Consider the following 22,287-nt stretch of genomic DNA (forward strand, 5'->3'; position numbering starts at 1 on the left):
CGGAGGTGGACTGTTTTAGTGGATAACAATTCCGAGTCCCACACTGTCTAGGGGTGTATTATTTCTATGACCGTCTCTCTTGAGATGGTGATGGAAATGATCACTATTCGTCTCTAAACGATTTTTAACCAACCAAACCAAAAACCTAATCTAACCATCCTAACCAAAAAAAAAAAAAATACGCTGTACTGTTCTGGACGCTCTCAGGGGTCGGTTAAAGCAGGTGTGTGGCCCAAGGAAATGTATATTATATTTGAGAAATCTGCCTAAAGCTGCGTATAAATATGTCGAGACGAGTGCGAGAGACGCCCGAGACGAGCAAGCGGATTTGAGGTTGACTCGTCATATTTGTACGAGGTCTGAGCTTCGAGCCGAGCCTATGCCCAGCCGGACGGCGTTGTCTCCGTTTTTTCCGGAGCCTTTGGCGAACCATCAAAAGGATTGGGGCGTCTATTTAATCAGTGGCGTATAAGTGGCTCGGATTCCACATCCCATTTTTATATAAAAATAAATATTATTTCCTTTATTTTTAATAATGTTAATTATACATCCTAACAAGAAAGATGCAATTTTATCTTCTCTAAAATAGTATAGGTAAGTTGGCCAATAAATCTCATATACAAAGATTTATTAGTGATTTCTTTTATAAAAACATGAAAATTTTATGAAAAATTAATAAACGTAATAAACTTTTCGGCGAGTTATCAACGGCTCAAACGTAAAATATGCGCTATTTCTGCTTTAAACAGGAATTAAAGATGTAAAACAAGCTTTTTTATACATAGGATACATAGGAGATAAAAGAGGCAAATCGAGTGTGTTAAAAAAGGTGGCCATGCTAACAGATGTTCCTTACGGTACTATCGTAAATAAAGAGAATCGACAAAGAAAGGAACGATCCGATATAGAAAAATCCAGAAATTTGAACTATCCAGACTACTAAGAAACTTAATTTATGGCAAATATGAAAATAATAAAGCTCCCGCCATAGAAATAATTAAAAAAAAACTCTCCGAGCTTAAAAAAAACTTGTTCAGAAAGCACATTACGGCGAAGGTTTAAAAAACTGGGAATTAGATTTAAAATTATATACATATTAATAATTTAAAAATTATGAATAAGCGTGCTGCAATTATGGAAAGCCATAGAATAATAATGTGGCGAATTGAATACCTTGAAAAAATATACAACTTTAGAAATGAAGAAATGCAGATATATTATTTACAATATATGTTCCAGGTTAGTTATTGGCATTTAAATGTAGATTTTTAAATTAATAATTTAAATCTTAATTACTTAAATTTCTAATTTTTTAAATAAATAAAGTCGAATTAGGTCTTATCTTACAGCGCTTTCAGATGGAACGGAGCGTCCGCGACGGACCGTCCGCAACTTCGAGCAAGTACCATGAGCTTATATGAACAATTTCACATGGGTCGCGTATGCTCCGTCCGGAAGAGCTATCTTGAAAAAACATCCGTGCGGACGCTCTGCGCGTACGGTCCGCTTCATCTGAAAGCGCTGTTACTCTATTTAAAAATTTTATAGATATACAAACCACATACAGAATATATTATTGAATATAATAATTAAAGATTCAAAAAAAAACGGCACTGGCAGAAGGCTCCGCCGCCGCCGGCGCCGCTCCACGTATCTCAGTCGGCGTTCTCCAGTTTTTTTTTAATGTAAACAGTCCGAATATAATTTAAATTTATCATGAATTCCTTTAATTTATCTAGCTTGTTTTTTTTACCTATTTTGAAATTAAACAAACATATACAGGGTGTTTCAAAAAACATGGTCCATCTCTCGTGGGGAAGTTCCTCACGTAAAAATAAGATTTATTTTTTATATCAACCAATCCAATTCTGCTTTGATTCGTAACTACAGGGGGTTAAACAATGCTTTAAAGAATTGTTAAGCTGTGTCTTTTATGTAATTTTATGTTTACTTACTGTTAGTTTATGTCTTGAAAAAAAGTTTTGTTGACAATGGTTTGCTTTAGTTTAATAAGTTTTGAGTATAAATATTTTTGTTTGTTTTAAATATTTATCGCATACCGTTTATATAACTTTTTGGTAAATTTTCGACATTTGAGCGACGTTTCAAAAATGTTTCGCCTTTGCCTCTTTTTATCCTCTCGCCCCTATTTTTTATTTTCAAAGTTGCCAACCCTGGGTTAAGTGTTAGTTTTTTTCCATTTATTATAATTTTCTTCCAAGTTCTTTTAGTAATTTGAGATCGTTTGATGACTGATTTAGTTCTGATCCTGGTCGTTTTTTGTATAAAACAGTGCCACCATCGTCGATTTTTTTCGTTAAATGCGAATAAGAAAATATCCTGATTATATCCTGGCCTTATCCCTTATTATTTTTATTTACAAGCGATCTTAAATTTATAACATATACATATATTTTATTTAATTGTTAACATTAGGGTAGTTTTACCAATTGTATATGTGTGGAATTCCACTGATATGTGTTTTAAGTTGTTTGTCAAATTTTTAAAAAATGTTTGATTGTATTTTGCTCTCTTAACTTTGTAGTGTCCTGAAGAGAGCAAATAGATTTTGCGAAACGTCGACAAATTTAAAACAAAGGACTTCTGTTGATTTTTTTTTCGGTCCTAATCCAATTAAAAAAACACAGTATACTTAAATTTATTAATTAATTTTTTAAAATATTGAATGGTATCGAATAATACTTTAATATATTTATCAATATTTTAAAGTATCGATACTTTATGTTCAATACAACCGATACCAAAATATCGATACTGCCTCAGTATCGCCTAGCCCTATGAAGAAATTTTGATGGTTCGCCAAAAGCTCCACAGAAAATGGATAGCCGCGAGACAACGCCGTTCGACTGGGCAGGGACTCTGCTCGAGGCTAAATCGCTCGGCTCGAGGCTAAATCGCTCGGCTCGAGGCTATAATATGACGAATTCCGCTTGAGGTTGACTCGTCTCGTCCTCGTCTCGGCATATTAGTACGCCTTTTGGAAAGAATTCGCTATAGCCTCGTTTCATACCCGTTTCGGGTTTGTCTCGTATTTGCCTCTGCATATTTATACGCGGCTTAAGGCTTAGCCTGATCCTGTCCCGAACAGTACAGCGTTTTTTTTTGGTTAGTTTAGGTATTTGGTTTGGTCGGTTAAAAATCTTTTAGAGGCGAATTTCGAAATGAAAAATAATACAAGACCTTTTTTGAAGATGGTCTAATTTCCTATAAGAATATGATTAATGTTTCAACAACACGCTGATTTGTTAGAAATAAATAAATTTAAAAAAAAAATGGTTTGCCGTATTATTTAAATGGTAAATAAAAAATCACGACGAGACACCTCTTAATATTAATATTAAAAGCTCAAATTTACCAGAATTTTTTTTATCACCGTGAACGATATTTTCACAGTAACTAAATTATTTTTTTTATACACCCTACTGTATCCTATTGTTATGTTAAAAGATATGATACTAAACGAGTCAATTTTTCAATAAAGAAAAATTTGAGAATTAAACTAATTTATCTCTATTTTATTTACCTGTACAGTAATGTCCCGGCTATTAGTGCTGACACTACAGCGGACACAGCCACCAAAACAAAAAGGACACTAAATCCAGGCACTGGCATACAAATTCCATACACTACTTCCTCTCTAATTCGCCCCTAAAATTGAGTATAAATCATTAATTAATATCTACTAAAACTGTCAACATCAAAAAAATATACCTATTATTAGAACTTTAAACTAAAAGAAATATACAGGGTGGTTCGAACTGTATTCCGGAAACTTCGGCAGCATATTCTGTAGATAAAAATAGGTAAAAACGTTTGTATTAATGTATGTCCGAAAATGCTTAGTTTCGGAGATACAGGGTGTAGAAGTTTCATTTTTAATTCAATTTTTTCCAAATAACTTTAACTGAAGTAACGTCAATGTTTGGATGAAAATTGATGTCTGGGAGTTTTTTGACTTGAGAAATTTGATTTTAATGTCAATATGACTCCTATCTGTAGGGGGCGCCACCTACACGTGTTTTAGCTGTTTTGAAGAGTAATAACTTTCTTGTCAGTACCTGTATAAAACTACTGAGTGAAAAAATATACATTTCCGTGACTTTTTACGTAAAAAATGTCTCTTGGTAAAAATCTCTACGAGCAACCTCAAGATATTTAGAATGGAAATAGTCAATACATGTCATTATTGACAAAAAATTAAAATGTTGAGTAGATAGTTATTTGACTAAAATGATGGAAAACTTTTTATTTTTTTAAATTAATCATAAATTTTTCTTCGAAAAAATGATAAAACAGTTTCTGTTGAACTTTTGGTACCTACAAAAACATTTCAAATTTATGATTTCAGTCTAATAACTATTTAATCAACATGTTTAATTTATGTCAATACTGACAAATATTGATAATGTCGATTCCAAATATGTAGAGAACCATTACTCGTAGCCTTTTTTTTACCAAGAGACCTTTTAACATAAAAACGTCGTAAATGTATATTTTTTTACTAAGTAGTTTTATACAAGTATGGACGAAAAGTTATTACTTTTCAAACCAGTTAAAAATATGTAGGTGGCGCTCTCTACAAGTAGAAGTCATATTGACATTAAAATAAAAGTTCTCATGTCAAAAAACTCCTAGACATCAATTTTCATCCAAATATTGACGTTACTTCAGAAATTATTTGGAAAAAATCGAAACAAAATTGAAACTTCTACACCCTATTATAACTCCGAAACTAAGCATTTTAGGACATATATTTATACGAACTTTTTTAATTATTTTTATCTGCAGAATATGCTACCGAAATTTCCGGAATACAGTTCGGACCACCCTGTATAATTTGGAGATATAGTAGTATTTCTTTAATTTTTTTTTAGTTTTATTTTTTTTATTAGGAGTAAAAATTACACTTTTCGTGGCTAGGCTGTACGTTTGAGGGTGCAGCCACACTATCCTAAAAACGGCGTATCGGCGTAACGGCGTAACGACCTTAAATCGATTTCCAGTAATTCTATTGGCTGAAATTTTTGACAGATGAATTTGACAGATAAAATTTCTGACAGATGAATGTTTCAGCCAATAGAATTACTGGAAATCTATTCAAGGTCATTACGCCGTTATGCCGATACGCCGTTTTTAGGATAGTGTGGCTGCACCCTGACATACAGCCGAGGCACAAGAAGTCATTTTTACTCCGAATAGAACATGCTATTGTTTTTCAAACGGCACAAATAAGTTTATAAACAATTTCAAACGTTCCAAATCATACCTTGCATGTAATTATATATCGAGGAACTATGGTTACGCTCGTTGAATTTGCCACTTTATGTCAGTTTAATAATATATTTTCGTACTTTTATGCTTAGGCGTAAAAGTGCTTTACTTTTATGCCTAGGCATTAAAATGACTTTTTTATATTGTCAATTACGTCGCAAAAATTAATACTTTTGTGACGTTTGAAAAAAAAATACATTATAATAAAACATTATGAATATAAATTGTTTTCATTTGAAACGTAACTATTAATTTAATTGCGTTTCATCTGAAACACTCAGAAAAACGAACATTTATATTTCTCTGTTTATAACAATATCTTTCTTTAGTGTGATTAGTTTTGAACAACACTATTAAACAGTATGCGTTTCCAGGCAGAAGACATAAATAATTTACGACTTTTTCATTTTGATGATTTTTTAATGTGTGGAAAATTTAGTTTTATGATGGTGTGAATATTATACCAAAACACACTCGTAATAGATAATAACATTTCCAGATAGAAAATTTAATGGCCAATCTATGCGAATAAATTATTATAAAATAATTTAAAACTTAATGAGCTGTAAGTAAAAATAATCCTAAATCGCTTCCACATAAAACGTAAATTTCCTTATCAAGTAAAAAACTTAATAGTTTGGTTTGGATGTAAAAACGTTATAACTAAACGGTTGTAGATAAAAATATTTATAACAGCCTCTATACTATCCCCGAAATATTTTACGAAATATTTCGTAAAACATTTCGCAAAACATTTCTGGAAATACTTTAAATTGAAATAAAAGCCCGTGTTATAAAAATTAGTTCCCACGTTTCCTGAAATAGTTCAGGACGCGCCGTGATTGGTTGTTAGGTGGTGACTTCAGAAAAATAAGTAATCATAGAGTATGAATAAATATCATTAATTTGTAATGGAGAGTAATGTAATACCACTATATTAAATTGATATGAAAAATAAAAAAACAGTGCATTTAAAAAACAGTTACCAATGGTAGATTAAATAGGCTATTCCTCTAAGGTTACACAAGAATATTTAGTTTTAATCATTGTCTAACATTACTAATTATAATATAGTAAAAATATATATTTCCAAATTTTAAAATCGTAAAACTGCATGGCAATACGCAGTGACTAACTGTTCTGGCGGATCCTTTTATAGGTTATAATCCACGGTGTTAAACTACACACACCGTAAAAGTCTAGGGCTATTACAATTTTATCCAGCCAGTGTCGGTAATTTTATTATTTGCATTTCTGATATAATAAAATTAAAATAAACAAATAGTTTACAGGACGTATTGGAAATAAAAATGCGAAATTTACCGAATTTCTCAAATTTACCTTGATTTTTATTGAACTCAAAAAAATACACACATTTTTTTTAATTCTAAACTGTGAATAAAAAAAAAGATAAAACCATTTTTACTTAATAAAGAGTATGGCCTCCTCTACTGTTCATTACAGCCTTACATCGTCTCTCCATGCTCCTGATCAGGTTGTCGATCTCTTCTTGAAGTACAGCCTGCCACGCTGCATTCACGGCCCGAACCAGATCCCTACGAGTTTCACGAGGCATACCCATTCTCAAAATTCTTCTTTGGACCGCGTCCCATACGTGCTCGATGGGGTTGAGGTCAGGAGATTGTGCCGGCCAGGGTAAGATGTTTAATTGATGAGCATTGATAAACACATTTACCACTCTGGCTGTATGAGGCCGTGCATTGTCATGCATGAGAATGAAGTTTCTCCCAAAATCATTGGCATATGGTAACACGACAGGCTCTAGAATTAAATCACGATATGTGGTTCCTGTTAGAAACCTTTCAAGAAAAACGAGATCGGTTTTTCGGCCTAACTGGACTCCTCCCCAGACCATAACTGTTCCACCTTGATAAGGTTGTACTTCCTGAACATGATCCAACCGAATAAGATTTCCCGGTTCTCTCCATACCCTAAGCCTTCTCGAATCCGGATGAATTCCAAAGCGTGACTCATCCGTGAAGAGAACATTGGCCCATTGTTCATTCGACCACTGAACATGATCTTGAGCCCACAAATACGTACCTCTCGATTTCCTCTCGTCAAGGGTTGAGCTCTCCAGGGGCGTCTGCTTCTTAAGTTGACCTCTCTTAATCTATTGCGAACAGTGTCAGGACTAACGGTTACATTATGTGTTTCCTGGAGAATTAAATTAAGCTCTGGTGCTGTAAGAGTCGGTCGGCGTCGAGCATTTAATTGTAAAAAATGATCTTGCTGAGGGGTAGTAATGCGATGTCGCCTTGTGTGCCTTTCAGCAACATCACCACTTTCACGTGCACTTAATCGCGATATTACACTCTGCGTTGTATTTAATGCTCTAGCTACGTCGATTTGGCGCATTCCAGCTTCAAGCATAACCATGGCCCTCAGCATTTCGTCTCTGTTAAGATGTCTACGCTCCATAATGTCGTTTAATACCAAACAGAGTTATTTGAATGAATTCTGGCCAGTTATCATAAAAACATAGCCAGTACAGGTTAAATTCGAACAATTGATGCTAGGTGCTTTTTATTCATTTGACAAAAAATGCACAAAACACTGCAAATATCCCAAATTTAGAAATAACTAGTGTGACTACTTCGTTTCAATCGAAGTAGAAAGAATCGGCCTACAAATATGTGGTTGTTTATTCAAAACGTTTATTTTTAACTTTAATAAAATTATATCCCTAGATTTTTCCGGTGTGTGTATTTAAAAAATCATCTAATTATTTTATATCAAACCATGTTATTATTATATATAAAAGTATCTTTTATTGTATAAATAATTTTTAATGTAATGATTTTCCCAATCAGCTCTATATATTGATGATGTCAGTATTCCTCATCAAGCAATACTACTTTTATATTAATAAGAGTAATATTTATTTATATTTATAGTAATAAGAGTAAAAAGTTTTGTTCTTAAATATCTACTCTACATATTATTAAAAGCGTGTTAAAATATTAATCTTGTGGAATATATATCAATATAAAACGAGATGTAATTAACAAAATATCATCGTAACAACAGTTATTTTAGAAACGTCTAGCTTTACTTATTTCACTGAGATTTATGAAAAAAAAAGTCCTTTGCCTCGGGTACAGATACCGCCACGTTTTAGAAATAGCTCAAAACGAAACAAAATTGAACGAGGCAACAGGAAATGCCAAAAAATCCCCCCACGCCCTCCTCACGAGTAGTTTTCAGGCGGTTTTAAGAATCGAAAGTAGGCCGAGGTAAATCGAAGCGGATCAAGACAACTGGAAATAAACCAAAATGCGATAAAGTTCCTCTCCGCATAATGTAGAGGCTGTTTATATTAGTTATAAGACACCCTATATGTACATTTAATATTAATTTATGATAAATTATATTACTTCTAAATGTCTTACCTGGAAAACTGTAACAGATTCTGGCCTGCTATCTGGACTAAAGGCCAGATCCGCCTCAGAGATAACTTCGTAAATTCCGCTCACGCCTACGTCAGCACTCCTGACCTTTCTGTCAGAAATAATCATCGATCTGCGTTTCCTAGTGCTTTTCAATGACTGAAAATTAGAAAAAAAATAAGCATTAAATTACTTATACGTAGAACGTGCCTCTAGCAAAAATATATTAGAAAAGTTCTCAAGACTTGTCAAACTGTTACAGCAAGTTGCAGAGCTACAAATTTTTCAGCGATTCCAATAGCAACATTCAAAATACTTCTTCATATGCATATTTTTGAGAAAAATCCAATTTTCTTATTGGTCACAACAGATGAACCTTTAACAGGACATTTTTAACTTTATAACGGACACATTAACTTGAAAATAATTTCAAGCGATTATTGGTTGGCCGACTTACTTTTTCCCCAGAGTTATAGGATAAGTACCGTATGATCGAAAAAAACGGCGTCCAGTTGGCTGAGAAATGACGATCGATGACATTTCCCACATAAATGTACATATAAAATGACGGCAATCTTCATTTCATAGCCATCGCTGACGCCTTTTTTCGATCATATACAAAAATTACTCTTATTACGCAAAACAATGGGCGCGTTCAGGGACGGTCAGCGGCTGAGTGGCTGAGTAAGCGATTTCCCTAAACGGTCTATTCTGACGAACAGCAACAGTCAGCCGCTGTGCAAAATTCTCAGCGGTAATTATTTAGGCTGAGACAAGTCAGCCTTAATCTATTTCCTTATCTGTGGTCAATTAATGTAAAATAACTTTAATTTTCTCAGTTTATTGTTTACTTTTTATGGTTCGTTGTTTTTTAAGTTTATAGTTAATCGTAGTTAATCGAATCCTTAAAAAATAGGAGATATTTGTTGTCAAAAAAGTTACAGAGCAGTAGGTTAATCTAAAACGTTCGAAAAAGACAATAATTGTAAATAGAGATCGAAGAAGTTAAAGAAATAAAGAAAATTCAACTTGATTTCCATCTCAAGTCGAGTTTTTTAAATACAATGAAATTAAAAAATACTACTCTGAAAAAATCTAAATCAGGATAAATAACTTTTGATTGTAATTATACCGTCTGATCGAAAAAAAAATGCCCCCAATTGGCTTAGAAATGACGATCGATAATATTCCCTATACAGGGTTGTTCACCACATACGACACGGAGTATAGTAGCTAAACGATTAGATTTTTACAAATTGTAAGTTTTGGGTTCGTTGAAGGACTATTAGAGCTACAATTTAAAAATATTTTTACAAGATACAGAGTGTCCCAAATAAATAAAAAATATCAAAGTTGTATTTTTTTAAATAGAACACCCTGTCTATTATTACATTTTTAGTTTCTACGATTAAAATAAAGGTAAATTTGATAAAGGTTTATTATACTTAAACCTTACCGTTTTTGAAATATTTTCAATTTTGTGAAATTACAGTCAAAATTTTAAGGCTTCATTTCTCCAAGGGAATCAAAGTTTTTAATACTAAATATTTACTGAAATGTATTTATCGATCAGTTATTGCGTTGCAATAATAAAAATTATACTACCTTATACAGAGTGTCTAAAATTTTATTTTAAATAATTACTAGCTTTAAACGGCAATAACTTGTTTAATTTAAATGGAACACCCTATATATTTTATGAGAATCAGATGCACAATTTAATTGTCTATCAAATTGTATTATACCATTTTTTACCTATCGCTTCAAGTTTCCGTAGAAAATGAATTTTCTTAATAAGTAATTTTAAATTCATTTATCAATATACCCATGGAATACTGACATTTTAGATTATTTTTAAAGATTTACCAAATTTTTAAAGAGTACATATACTAATATTGTCGATATAGTTTGTTTATTTCATTAAAAAATAAAAAAAATTGTTTAAATATTATTTGTTAAAGAGGACCAATTAATATGATTCCAGTATTCAAACTACATTAATTGACTGTTTGCGTTGATTAATAATAATTGCTCCAAATACTAAATAAAAAGCTGAATTTTTTATGTGTATTAGACAGTGTGGTAAAAAGTAACACCTTAAAAATGATATTTCATTTTTTGACAAATGCTTATTTGTAACAACAGAGACATTCATTTTTATAACTTATTATTATATTGATTTCTGATTCAAATCCAAATTTATTTAGATGAATATGAAGCCGCATAAAATTTTTTACTGCAAATTCACAAAATGTGAAAATATTTAAAAACGGTAAGGTTTAAGTGTAATAAACCTTAATCAAACTTACAGTTTGTTTTAATCGTAGAAACTAAAAATGTAATAATATACAGAATGTTCCATTTAAAAAAAAACTTTGATATTTTTGATTTATTGGGACACACTGTAACCTTGTAAAATATTTTCAAATTGTAAGCTCTAATAGTCCCTTCGAAGGCAAAACTTACAATTTGTAAAAATCTAATCGTTTAGCTACAATACTCCGTGTCGTATTTGGTGAACAACCCTGTATAAGTTTACTTATAAAATAACAGCAATCTTTACCTCCACATTCCACCCCTGACGTCGTTTTTTTTATTGTAGGGTATACAGCTTCAGTATTTTCATTTGTACCATACCATCAAAAAAAATGCGTAAAAGGTGCCAGTTCCTGTTATTTTAAGTTGTTTAGGTGTATTGGTAAAATTATTTATAAACTGTTATTTCTTAGAAATTTAATGTTTATACTGTATTGTCAAATAATATATTTTCATTTATTAAATGATCAGCCAGTAATAATTTTTTTTTCATATTTCTCTCAAATTTTTATAGTAGACAGAGAGCGCATGAGACAGATACTCTTTCTTGTTCTTTCTGCTGCTTTGTGCCGTTTAGGGAATAGCGAAATTCTACGCTGAACGTCAGCGGCTGTGTTCCCTGAACGCGCCCAATATTTTTTTTTAATATACCGGGTGCGTCTCAAAAGTGACTCACCCCTATAACTTTTATATTTTTCAGATACCAAAAACGACATTTAATGACGATTTAAATTGTTTTTGGTCACTATCTCTTTCAGCGGAAATGACTACAACTTTTGATTTTTAAACGGCACCATCGGTATTTTTTACTTTATTCGATAGAAAATGACACTCTGAATAGAATGACATATCATATGTCAACTTTTGACATATTCGCTTTAAAAAATTGTATTTAAAATTTCAAACTAGAGTGCCATGGCTGTGTTAAAAACATTTAAATATAGTTTCAAAAAAATAATTAAAAAATTTTAATCAGGGAGCCTTGGAAAAATAGTTATCTAATGTTTTTCGTGTCTTGTCCTGGCCGCTTAAAAGATGCCCAAATCGTATTTTTAAACATATTTCAATTTTTTATCAAATGGAACGAGAGTATCTCATTAGCATATTTGGAAAAAGCATATTCAAATAACCCATATGAGAAAATGTCGAAAGTTGACATATGATAGGTAATTCTATTCAAAGTGTCATTTTCTATGGAATTAAGTAAGAAAATATGGTAAAATCTCGGTGAAACAGAAAGTGACAGAAAACAACTAAATACGTCAATCAAGCCTAATTAATGTCATATACTAACATACCAAATCTCGTTTTTTTTATCTTAAAAAATATAAAAGTTATTGGGGTGAGTCATTTTTGAGATGCACCCTATATATCACTTACCAGTGGTAATCCCGTATTGTTTGAAGAAGATTTGGTACTATTCGTATCGTTGGATTTACTATCGACAATCTCTTTGGATTTACTGGCAGTCTCCTTCGTTGGTTTTTCACCATTAGATAAATCTTCCGGTGGATATTTCAAAGTTCTAGGTCCATGTGGGAATTGGCTCATTATAAGCATATCCTGAAAAAATACAAAATCACATCATGTCAAAAAATCTTTTTACTTGTTACATTACTTTTCAGAAGCAAATTAGCATTATGGTAATGAATTATTTGAATGATTTTTTCTCAGAATATTCTTAATAATTTTTCATTCTTCCGAAGTCTATATCTATGTATTATTAAATAATAAGATACAAGTCTCTAACAAAACCAAAAAGTTTTGAGAAGAACAAATAACAGTAGGTACCATATGACCAAAAAAAATGGGGACGATTTTGAAATGAACGATCGCAGACCAGTGGCAAAAGGTAGTTTAGTACTTTGGGGACATTAGGAATTTTGTGACAATTTTGTCACGTGACAAATCGCGACCTCGTCCAAAAAATAGTATATTTTTTTATTAGGAGTTTAAATGATACTTTATGTGGCAAGGCTTGCGTTTGGCCGACATTACAGGCGAGGCACAAAAAGTCATTTTTATATGCTATTTTTTGAAAAAGTGACAAATAATTTTTTAAACACTTCCAAACAGTGCAAATAATATAAAAATATTTAAAAGTAATACCTTGTAAGTAATTATATATCGAGAAACTATAGTTACGCTCATTGAATTTGACACTTAATGTCAATTTAATAATATATTTTCGTACTTTTATGCTTAGGCGTAAAAGTGCTTTACTTTTATGCCTAGGCGTTAAAATGACTTTTTAGGATCAGCAAAAAAAAAGTTTTTTTCATTTCACTCAAAATGAGTTATTTGGGTCATAAATGACCTAAATACAAAATATTTTCGTGGTGTCTGTCTGTCTGTCCGTCTGTCCGTCTGTCCGTCTGTCCGTCTGTCCGTCTGTCCGTCTGTCCGTCTGTCCGTCTGTCCGTCTGTCCGTCTGTAACACGATAACTCAAAAACCGCTGAACCGATTTTAACAAAATTTGGCACAAAAATACTGTGGCACCCGAGAATCTGGCTATTAGTTTTGGTGGGGGTGGGGGTTGGTAAGGGGGTATAGGAGGGGGTTAAAAATTTTAAAAAATCGTAACTCCAAAATTACAGTAGCTAGCGAAACGCGATTTTCAAATTAAGATTAGGAATAATATTTGCAACAAAATTTGTAATAACATCAAAATCAGTCAAAGTCGCAATTTTCGAGATATTAACACATTTTAGATCGGCAAAAAAAAGTTTTTTTTAATTTCACTCAAAATGAGTTATTTGGGTCATAAATGACCTAAATACAAAATATTTTCGTGGTGTCTGTCTGTCCGTCTGTCCGTCTGTCCGTCTGTCCGTCTGTCCGTCTGTCCGTCTGTCCGTCTGTCCGTCTGTCCGTCTGTCCGTCTGTCCGTCTGTCCGTCTGTAACACGATAACTCAAAAACCGCTAAACCGATTTTAACCAAATTTGGCAAAAAAATACTGTGGCACCCGAGAATCTGGCTATTAGTTTTTGGTGGGGGGGGGTTGGTAAGGGGGTATAGGAGGGGGTTAAAAATTTTAAAAAATCGTAACTCCAAAATTACAGTAGCTAGCGAAACGCGGTTTTCAAATTAAGATTAGGAATAATATTTGCAACAAAATTTGTAATAACATCAAAATCAGTCAAAGTCGTAATTTTCGAGATATTAACATATTTTAGTTCGGCAAAAAAAAAGTTTTTTTAATTTCACTCAAAATGAGTTATTTGGGTCATAAATGACCTAAATACAAAATATTTTCGTGGTGTCTGTCCGTCTGTCCGTCTGTCCGTCTGTCCGTCTGTCCGTCTGTAACACGATAACTCAAAAACCGCTAAACCGATTTTAACCAAATTTCGCAAAAAAATACTGTGGCACCCGAGAATCTGGTTATTAGTTTTTGGTGGGGGTGGGGGGTTGGTAAGGGGGTATAGGAGGGGGTAAAAATTTTAAAAAATCGTAACTCCAAAATTACAGTAGCTAGCGAAACGCGGTTTTCAAATTAAGATTAGGAATAATATTTGCAACAAAATTTGTAATAACATATCAAAAAAACACATATAGATATTAACATATTTTAGTATGGGGGGCTATACGTGCCTCCCGGCGCCAATTTTTTCTATTGTTAATCACGTCGCAAAAATTAATACTTTATCTAAAGCGCAAATTAAAATATATTATTTTATTAGAATACTAAACACCTCTTTTGCTAAAATTTATTGCTTTTAATTATTACACGCTAATGTCATTTTTATAGTCACCTATACCGGGTGCGTCTCAAAAGTGGCTCACCCCTATAACATTTTTTATTTTTTCAATTGTTTTTGGTTTTTTACTACAACTTTTGATTTTTAAATGGCAATCTCAGTATATTTTTACTTTACGAAAGAAAAAGACACACTGGATTGAATGACATATATCATATGTCAACTCCTGACATTTTCGCATATGATTTATTTGAAATTGTAACATGCGATTCATAACGACAATTTGACTGAAAACGCCAAGTGTGGGGTACCAAATTATTCGTAAAAAATGCTTTTTCCAAATATGCTAATGAGCCACCCTTGTTCCATTTGAAAAAATGAGATGTGATTAAAAATATGATTTGGGCAGCTTTTAACCTGCGAGGACAAGACACGAAAAACATTAAACAATCAAAACTATTTTTCCAATGCACCTTGATTAAAAATTACAGTTTTTAACACAGATTCAAATTGAAAGTACGATTTGTTTTTAAGCGAAAATGTCAAAAGTTAACATGTAATATGTCATTCTATTCACAGTGTTATTTTCTATCGAATAAAGTAAAAATATACCGAGGGTGCCATTTAAAAATCAAAAGTTGTAGTCATTTCCGGTGAAACAGAAAGCGACCAAAAACAATTGAATATATCAATCAATCCTAATATATGTCATATACTAACAACATACAAAATCTCGTTTTTTATCTGCAAAAAAATAAAAAAAATATAGGGATGAGCCACTTTCGTTAGTAGTGAGACGCACCCGGTATACCAATATAATTTTAGTTATTTTTTTTAGAATTAATAGTTCTGTTAGTATTACTAATATTTATTAAAACCAAGCCTGTATCGTTACTTCTTAACATTTTCTAAATTTTAATCTAGAGTTCTAATCAGTATCGATATAACAGTACGACAATAGTTACCAAAGCCACCTCGTGATTAAATAACTATTAAAAAATAACATCATAAAGTAATGATAGTTGAAAAAGTTGCAAATTGTTGGTTGAAAGTTCATTCCGCTCTTAAAAATTAACCTATAGTTCAGTTACTGGGGATTTTTGCTTGGAAAAAAGTCCGGAAAAAAGTTTTGCATAAAATGCACATTTCTAGACTTGCCGCCGGCGCCGCCATCTCGCCAAGATGGCGCCCAAAATCGGTATTTTGTGAATATCTCGAAAAATATGCGTTTTTCGCAAAAAAATTGAAGAAAGAGAATTAAAGAGAATAAAATTTCCTATAAAAACGGTTTTATAAAAATTTTCGCTAAAGTCAACCGTTTAGGCACAAAATCCCTTTAAATTTTACAATTTTGCGTAAAATATGATATATTATGTATAGTCGATTTTCCGAAATCAAATGTCGATTAGGGTTCACTAAAACTAGTTTTAGTTTAGTTTCTTCAATTTTATCATAAAACAGTGGCGTATCATTAATTCGCTCATTAATTTATGAATAATTAATTTTAATTATTGAAAATGTGTACTTGTTTCCACACCATCCAAGAGGTAAAGTACCTGGCGCGTTTATTTTAACGTTTTTATACGTTAATTTTCATTTAACGGAGGCCTACTCCACTAGATAAATTAAAAACTTTAACTTATCTGCACAAGCCCGACGGAATCTGGCTCATTGATGTCAAAGTCGATCGTGTCTGCTGTGCTGGGCTCATCAGGGTGGTCTCTCAATACGTCCAACTCTTCATCCTCAGCCGCCAGAGGGATATCTACAGGCAAGTCCAACTCCTCTTCATCGGATTCGTCGAGTGACACTTCAGTGACGTTATCACAGGATTTCCGATTGCAGTATGCACAAATCATTGAACATTGTAATCCTGCTTTTCTGTATCCGCAGGCTTTACCATAGTTGTTGGTTTTGCATTTACAGGATAAAAATGCCAATAGGGATTTTGGAGCTGGATCTTTCAACGTTGTGACTGGAGTAATGCCTGTTTTTGTTTTCTCCAATCCCATTCTTCGGCATTTTTGGTACAACCAGACCAATGCTGAACCTGGTGGTAAGTTCGCAATGAATGCTGTCCAGCACGACAATTAATTATTCATAAATTAATGGGCGATAGTTTAATGGGCGATAGATAGAAATAGTTTTAGTGAACACTAATCGACATTTGATTTCGGAAAATCGACTATGTATAATATGTATATCATACTTTACGCAAAATTGTAAAATTTCCAGGGATTTTGTGCCAAAACGGTTGACTTTAGCGAAAATTTTCATAAAACCTTTTTTATAGGAAATTTTATTCTCTTTACTATTGCTCTCTTCAAATTTTTGTGAAAAACGCATAGTTTTCGAGATATTTACAAAATACCGATTCTGGGCTTGCCAAGATGGCGGCGTCGGCGGCAAGTCTGGAAACGTGCATTTTATGGATTTTAGTTAGGGACCCCAAAACCTATAAACCTGCAAAGTTTCCAAACCTCCGGACTTTTTTCCAAGCAGGCCCCTTTTTTTATCCCCAATGACTGAACTACTAGGCGTGTGTTGAGACATGAATCAAAAAAATAAAATGCTCCGGAGACATGGTTCCGACCAAAAATTAATGTTTTTGAAAAATTTGCCCACGAAATTATTGCACAGGGTGTTTTAAAGTTTTGGTAATAAACAACCCTTCAATTAACCTTTTATAATAAGCCAAATACTAAAGTTTATAAAAAACTGAGTTTATGAAATAAACCAAGTGATAGATTTATATACAGTTTGCTAAAAAATTCATAAAAATAGAGCTAAAAGTAAGAAAAATATAACACTTTAAACTTAACGAAAATATTTTCGGTTGCGTATTTTTTGCATCTGAGTGTATAACAAGTACTTTAAGGTGCGTATTCATTATCCGAACGAACGAACGAACGAGCGAGCGAACGAATGGAATTCGGTATATTTAAACGGTCGGTGGACCGAACGCATGCGGTCGTTCGTTTGTTCGTTCGCTCGGCCATCCATTTCGAGTCGGTACATCATAGGCGTTTTCGTTTGGTTCTAAAATCCGGTTCCGTCCATACTACTACCGAACGAACGAATGAACATTCGTTCGTTCGTTCGGATAGTGAATACGCACCTTTATAAGTCTAATATTAGAATGTCGATTTTAATTATCTCATAATTATCTGTCACTGTAAACAACTTCAGCGACATAATACCAAAAAAAAATAAAATTTTCATTCCACAACACTGTATCTCTTCTCGTTTTTTCATTTCCTCTAAATCGACATCGCCCATTTCTGTATTTGCTGCGAGTATGTAGAATAACGAAGAGTTAGGAAAAACAGTTTTTTCCCTCCTTTTTCCTACAGGTCTTTTCGGTACGTGCGGGTATTCGCTGCATCGCCCTGTACAGTAACGGCATCTGGCGGTGCTTATGGCTTTTAATTACCGACCGATGCGCCATTAGCAGTCGTAAAAACGGTTCATCTGTTAGAGAGGACGACGAGGTATTTAGAAAACTGTTTCTTTTATATTGTGCAACGTCTATACCACAGTCACACGCAGCAAACGGAGAAAAAATGAGGATTACTTACTAATTCCGCCAGCGGTCGATTTTCAGAGAACTAAGTCGACATAGAACCGTACTGATATATGAATAACGCTTGATTTTAATGTGTCCGTTATCCGTTGATGCGATGGTCCGACGGAACTCTGATTGGTCATAGCATTTTCGCGCCACTTTTCATCCGAAATTTTTTACTCCAGCCCGTCAACAGAGAAAAATCGTAAGCTAACGGACGTTTTGACACTTTTTTGACAAATTTAATCTAACCATAGACAAACAAATAAAAAGAGACTGGCAAATTAAATGGCAAAAAGAGGGACAACGTTCCCGTACCGCAACTCAGAACGCAAAATTTCGTTCTTTTATGTTGATCTGCGCATTGCGTTTATTGGGTCCACTATCTCATTCTAATATAACAAGCGAGAAAGAAGCAGCCATATAAAACGTAATTTCTAAATATAAATTAGAACAATCGCCTTTCGTTTTCGTCATCATGACAACCAAGATGACAACATCATGACAATTCGTCATGTTTGTTAATTTTTCTTTTGGTGATTTACCTTTTTTTCTAAACTATCCATTTTATTGACTTATGAATATGGATAGGGAACGAATTCCTTTGTTCCATATAGGTATTTATATTTTGTTACTTATAATTTTAGGTTATACTATTTGTTATTTTATTTGCTGCAGGAGCCAGTATCATCTATTTTCTCATGCAATGGTACCTCCTTTCTCTGATAGATATGTTAAAGACACCCAGTAAAATAAAAGTAAGTAGTTATATTTATCATCTTATTAAGAAAAAAGTAGAAGTAGTAGTGTCAAAAATATTTCGAACCTCTCTTAACATAACAAATTAATATAATTAATTTTTCTCATGTTTTGGGTAGGTAGTTTATAGCTGATTTATAGTAACCAGAAACTTTATTAATATACCTATTTTACTTTTGTTTTAGGATTAAAACTGGACTTGAAAATGGGTCAGGGTCATGATTCTCGTAAAGTCTTCTTTGCTTGGATATTCACATTGTTATTGCAATTAGGCAGTTTTTTCGAAAATGAGATTTTTAATGCCCTTTAAAAAAATTGGCCGATCGTTTCCTGCAACAGTCAGTTCTTCTGCATTTAAAATTGGTAGGTGGGTGGAATAAACACTGTTATTTTTTGTTATTATATTATAAAAAGTTTATTTATTTTTATGTATAAATAAATATGTTTATAAAACAGTGCAATGTTTGCTTTTTTTTATAATTTCCCTTATAATAGTAGTATACTTTCGTTATGAAAAAAACTGCAAATTTTCACTTAAACTACGTTCCCTTTACGTGGTATAGGGGATAAATTAGTTTAAGTCAAAATTTTCTGTTTCAAAATCAAAGAATACGATACTACTAATAATGGCTAATTTAAATTTTCGGCCAGCCAGAATGTGCGATAATATCTTACGATACGTTTTATACCTATCTCTTTCTTTTTCATATAAAGCACACATAATAAAGAAAGATAGCAATAAAGACGTACGTCCTGCCATGGTCCTGCTAATTGGTTTCAAAATTGTTATTCTGAGTTGCGCTACGGGAACGGGGTCCCACTTTTTACCATGGGATTTGTCAGTATGTATTGACAATACCTGCCACAAGTTCATCAGTAGAACGCAATTTTTTAACACTTAAACATATAAAAATTTCGTGACAAATTCAAAGGGTCAGGAGAAACTTTTGCAAATATATCGCTATTGTCCATCGAAAGTAAACTTCCCCAAAACATGTCTGAGCATCCACGTTTTTATGATGACGTAATTTACGAATTTGCAAAAAGTGATCGAATTACATTACAAATAGGTAAGTTTCTAAAAATTGCTTCCCTAACTTAAAAATTCAACGCCCCTGAATAAGCCATAACTAATTTTATTCATTAATATTTCCATTTATAATTATTTAACGTCTTTTAATTTTACCAAACATTCATATGTAATAGTTTTGGACATATCTGTATATCTAATGGAAACTTCTCTACCTATAATAGATATATCAAATATAGACATCCAAAACTCAACAATCACTGCCACATCAACAAAGCAGTGAGACTAATCAAATACTACAAGTTATATTGGCCATTTATCATTATTATTGATTACGAGCTTTTGCCAGCGAGTTCGTCGCGTATACTTTTAATGGATTTAATGTCATCATGCTGTGAGCATATAATATAATCATTTCAATAAAAATATTAAGAAAAAAGTATAATACTATCGTTGTATTCACGCATTATAGATAGAATAGCATCATGAACTCCCATTTTGGACATTTCTGTTTGGCGTTTTAATTGACAGATTTGAATTTGATTTGAAACTTTCTTGTGGGTTTTTTGGGCTTTTCTATTTTATGTTATTCTATTGTATGTTATTTATTATTCATTCTATAATTGGTTTTGTTTGGAGGTAGTAAATCTAGAGAAATATTGGTGGCAGAACTTAGAATTGACTGTGTTATTATGGCGATTCCATAAAGCGACTGTAAAATACTGATACTTGGGTGCGATAGTTGTTCTGTATTTTAACGTATTTGAATAGTGATAACTTTTTTTACAATTTTGAGTGTAGTAGAAAATCGACTAATGTAAATAAGGATTCCATACGTCCGAATTTGCCAGACTGTTGTGCCTGTCATTTTAGTACGCAAGTAAATTGTATTTTCTGTCATTTTTTGAATGTCATCTGTCGAAATGTTCCCTAACTCGTTGAACAAACTTTAGCTCATGCTAAATAAACTCACCGGCAAATAAAACGACCACTAAAAACTAGTCCCAATTTCAAAGTTGGATTTCTCGCGAACCTCTCATTAGATTTTAATGATTTTTTTTTAAAATTGCAAATTAATTCCTTATTAACGCATGCTACATCAGAAATGTTTATTCCGAATTTATTTTGAGCATATACAGGGCACAACAATAAGACGAAGTTTTTTGCCCTAACTTTGTCACACCCTGTAATGTGCAGTAGCTGTAGTAGCTATTGCTAAATCAAATCACATTATCGCCTCATGTTTTGTGAACATTTTGTTTTTTTAATCATGACATTATCTCTGTTTGTATTGGAGATACGCTGTTTTAAAACGAACGTCTCGGAAAAATGCTTCGCAGGCAGAAGATTTTATGTGTAAAATCAAGGCGATATAGACGAAAACGGATTTATATTTGCAATATGACAATAACGGTTGTCAAATTAAAAAATGCCATTATCTGTGACGGATGTTGCACGTATTGTGGCTTTAATTGGGGATGGCCGAAGTCAACGAGGATGCCTTTTATTTTTTAACTATGAGGATGCTTGGAAACGCTGTATGGAAACGGGAAATTACCTGGCGAATGGGTTCCGGAAGAAAACGGAAGACAAATGCAATTGACGACCGCTTTATCGTCCTGAATACTTTACAAAATCGTAGAATTATAGCGTTTCAGAATCAACATCTGTTACAAGCCGTGCGTAGAACTCAAGTCAGTGAGAGAACAATCCGACGAAGACTAAAAGAAACCAGCTTGTCTGCAAGGAGACCTGCCACAGGACCCCAGCTACTTCCAAAACATCGTCAAGCACGTTTTCAGTTTGCGCGTTTACATGTGAATTGGGATATTGAGCAAATCCTTTTCACGGATGAAACGCGGTTTTGCCTGCGAAGCATTTTTCCGAGACGTTAGTTTTAAAGCAGCGTATCTCCAATACAAACAGAGATAATGTCGTGATTAAAAAAACAAAATGCTCACAAAAGATGAGGCTACAATGCGATTTGATTTAGCAATATCTACTACAGCTGCTGCACCACACAGGGTGTTACAAAGTTCGGGCAAAATCCTTCGTCTTATTGTTGTGCCCTGTATATGCTCAAAATAAATTCGGAATAAACATTTCTGATGTAGCATCCGTTAAGAATGAATTAATTTACAATTTAAAGAAAAATAATTAAAATCTAATGAGTAGTTCGCGAGAAATCCAACTTTGGAATTGGGACTAGTT

The 22,287-nt window shown here is 32.9% G+C and overlaps 1 protein-coding gene across 1 annotated transcript in view; it reads right to left on the bottom strand.

Moving 5' to 3' along the window:
* The window catches only part of LOC115882866, a 62,758-nt gene that overhangs the window by 4,858 nt on the left and 35,613 nt on the right, over positions 1-22,287 (bottom strand). The window contains 3 exon segments of the mRNA XM_030901113.1: positions 3,545-3,669; positions 8,706-8,861; positions 12,399-12,581. Coding sequence (XP_030756973.1) covers positions 3,545-3,669; positions 8,706-8,861; positions 12,399-12,581 — 464 coding nt within the window.

The sequence above is a fragment of the Sitophilus oryzae genome, unplaced genomic scaffold, assembly GCF_002938485.1.
Source record: "Sitophilus oryzae breed Bouriz unplaced genomic scaffold, Soryzae_2.0 scaffold_179_pilon_pilon, whole genome shotgun sequence".
NCBI lineage: Eukaryota > Metazoa > Arthropoda > Insecta > Coleoptera > Curculionidae > Sitophilus > Sitophilus oryzae.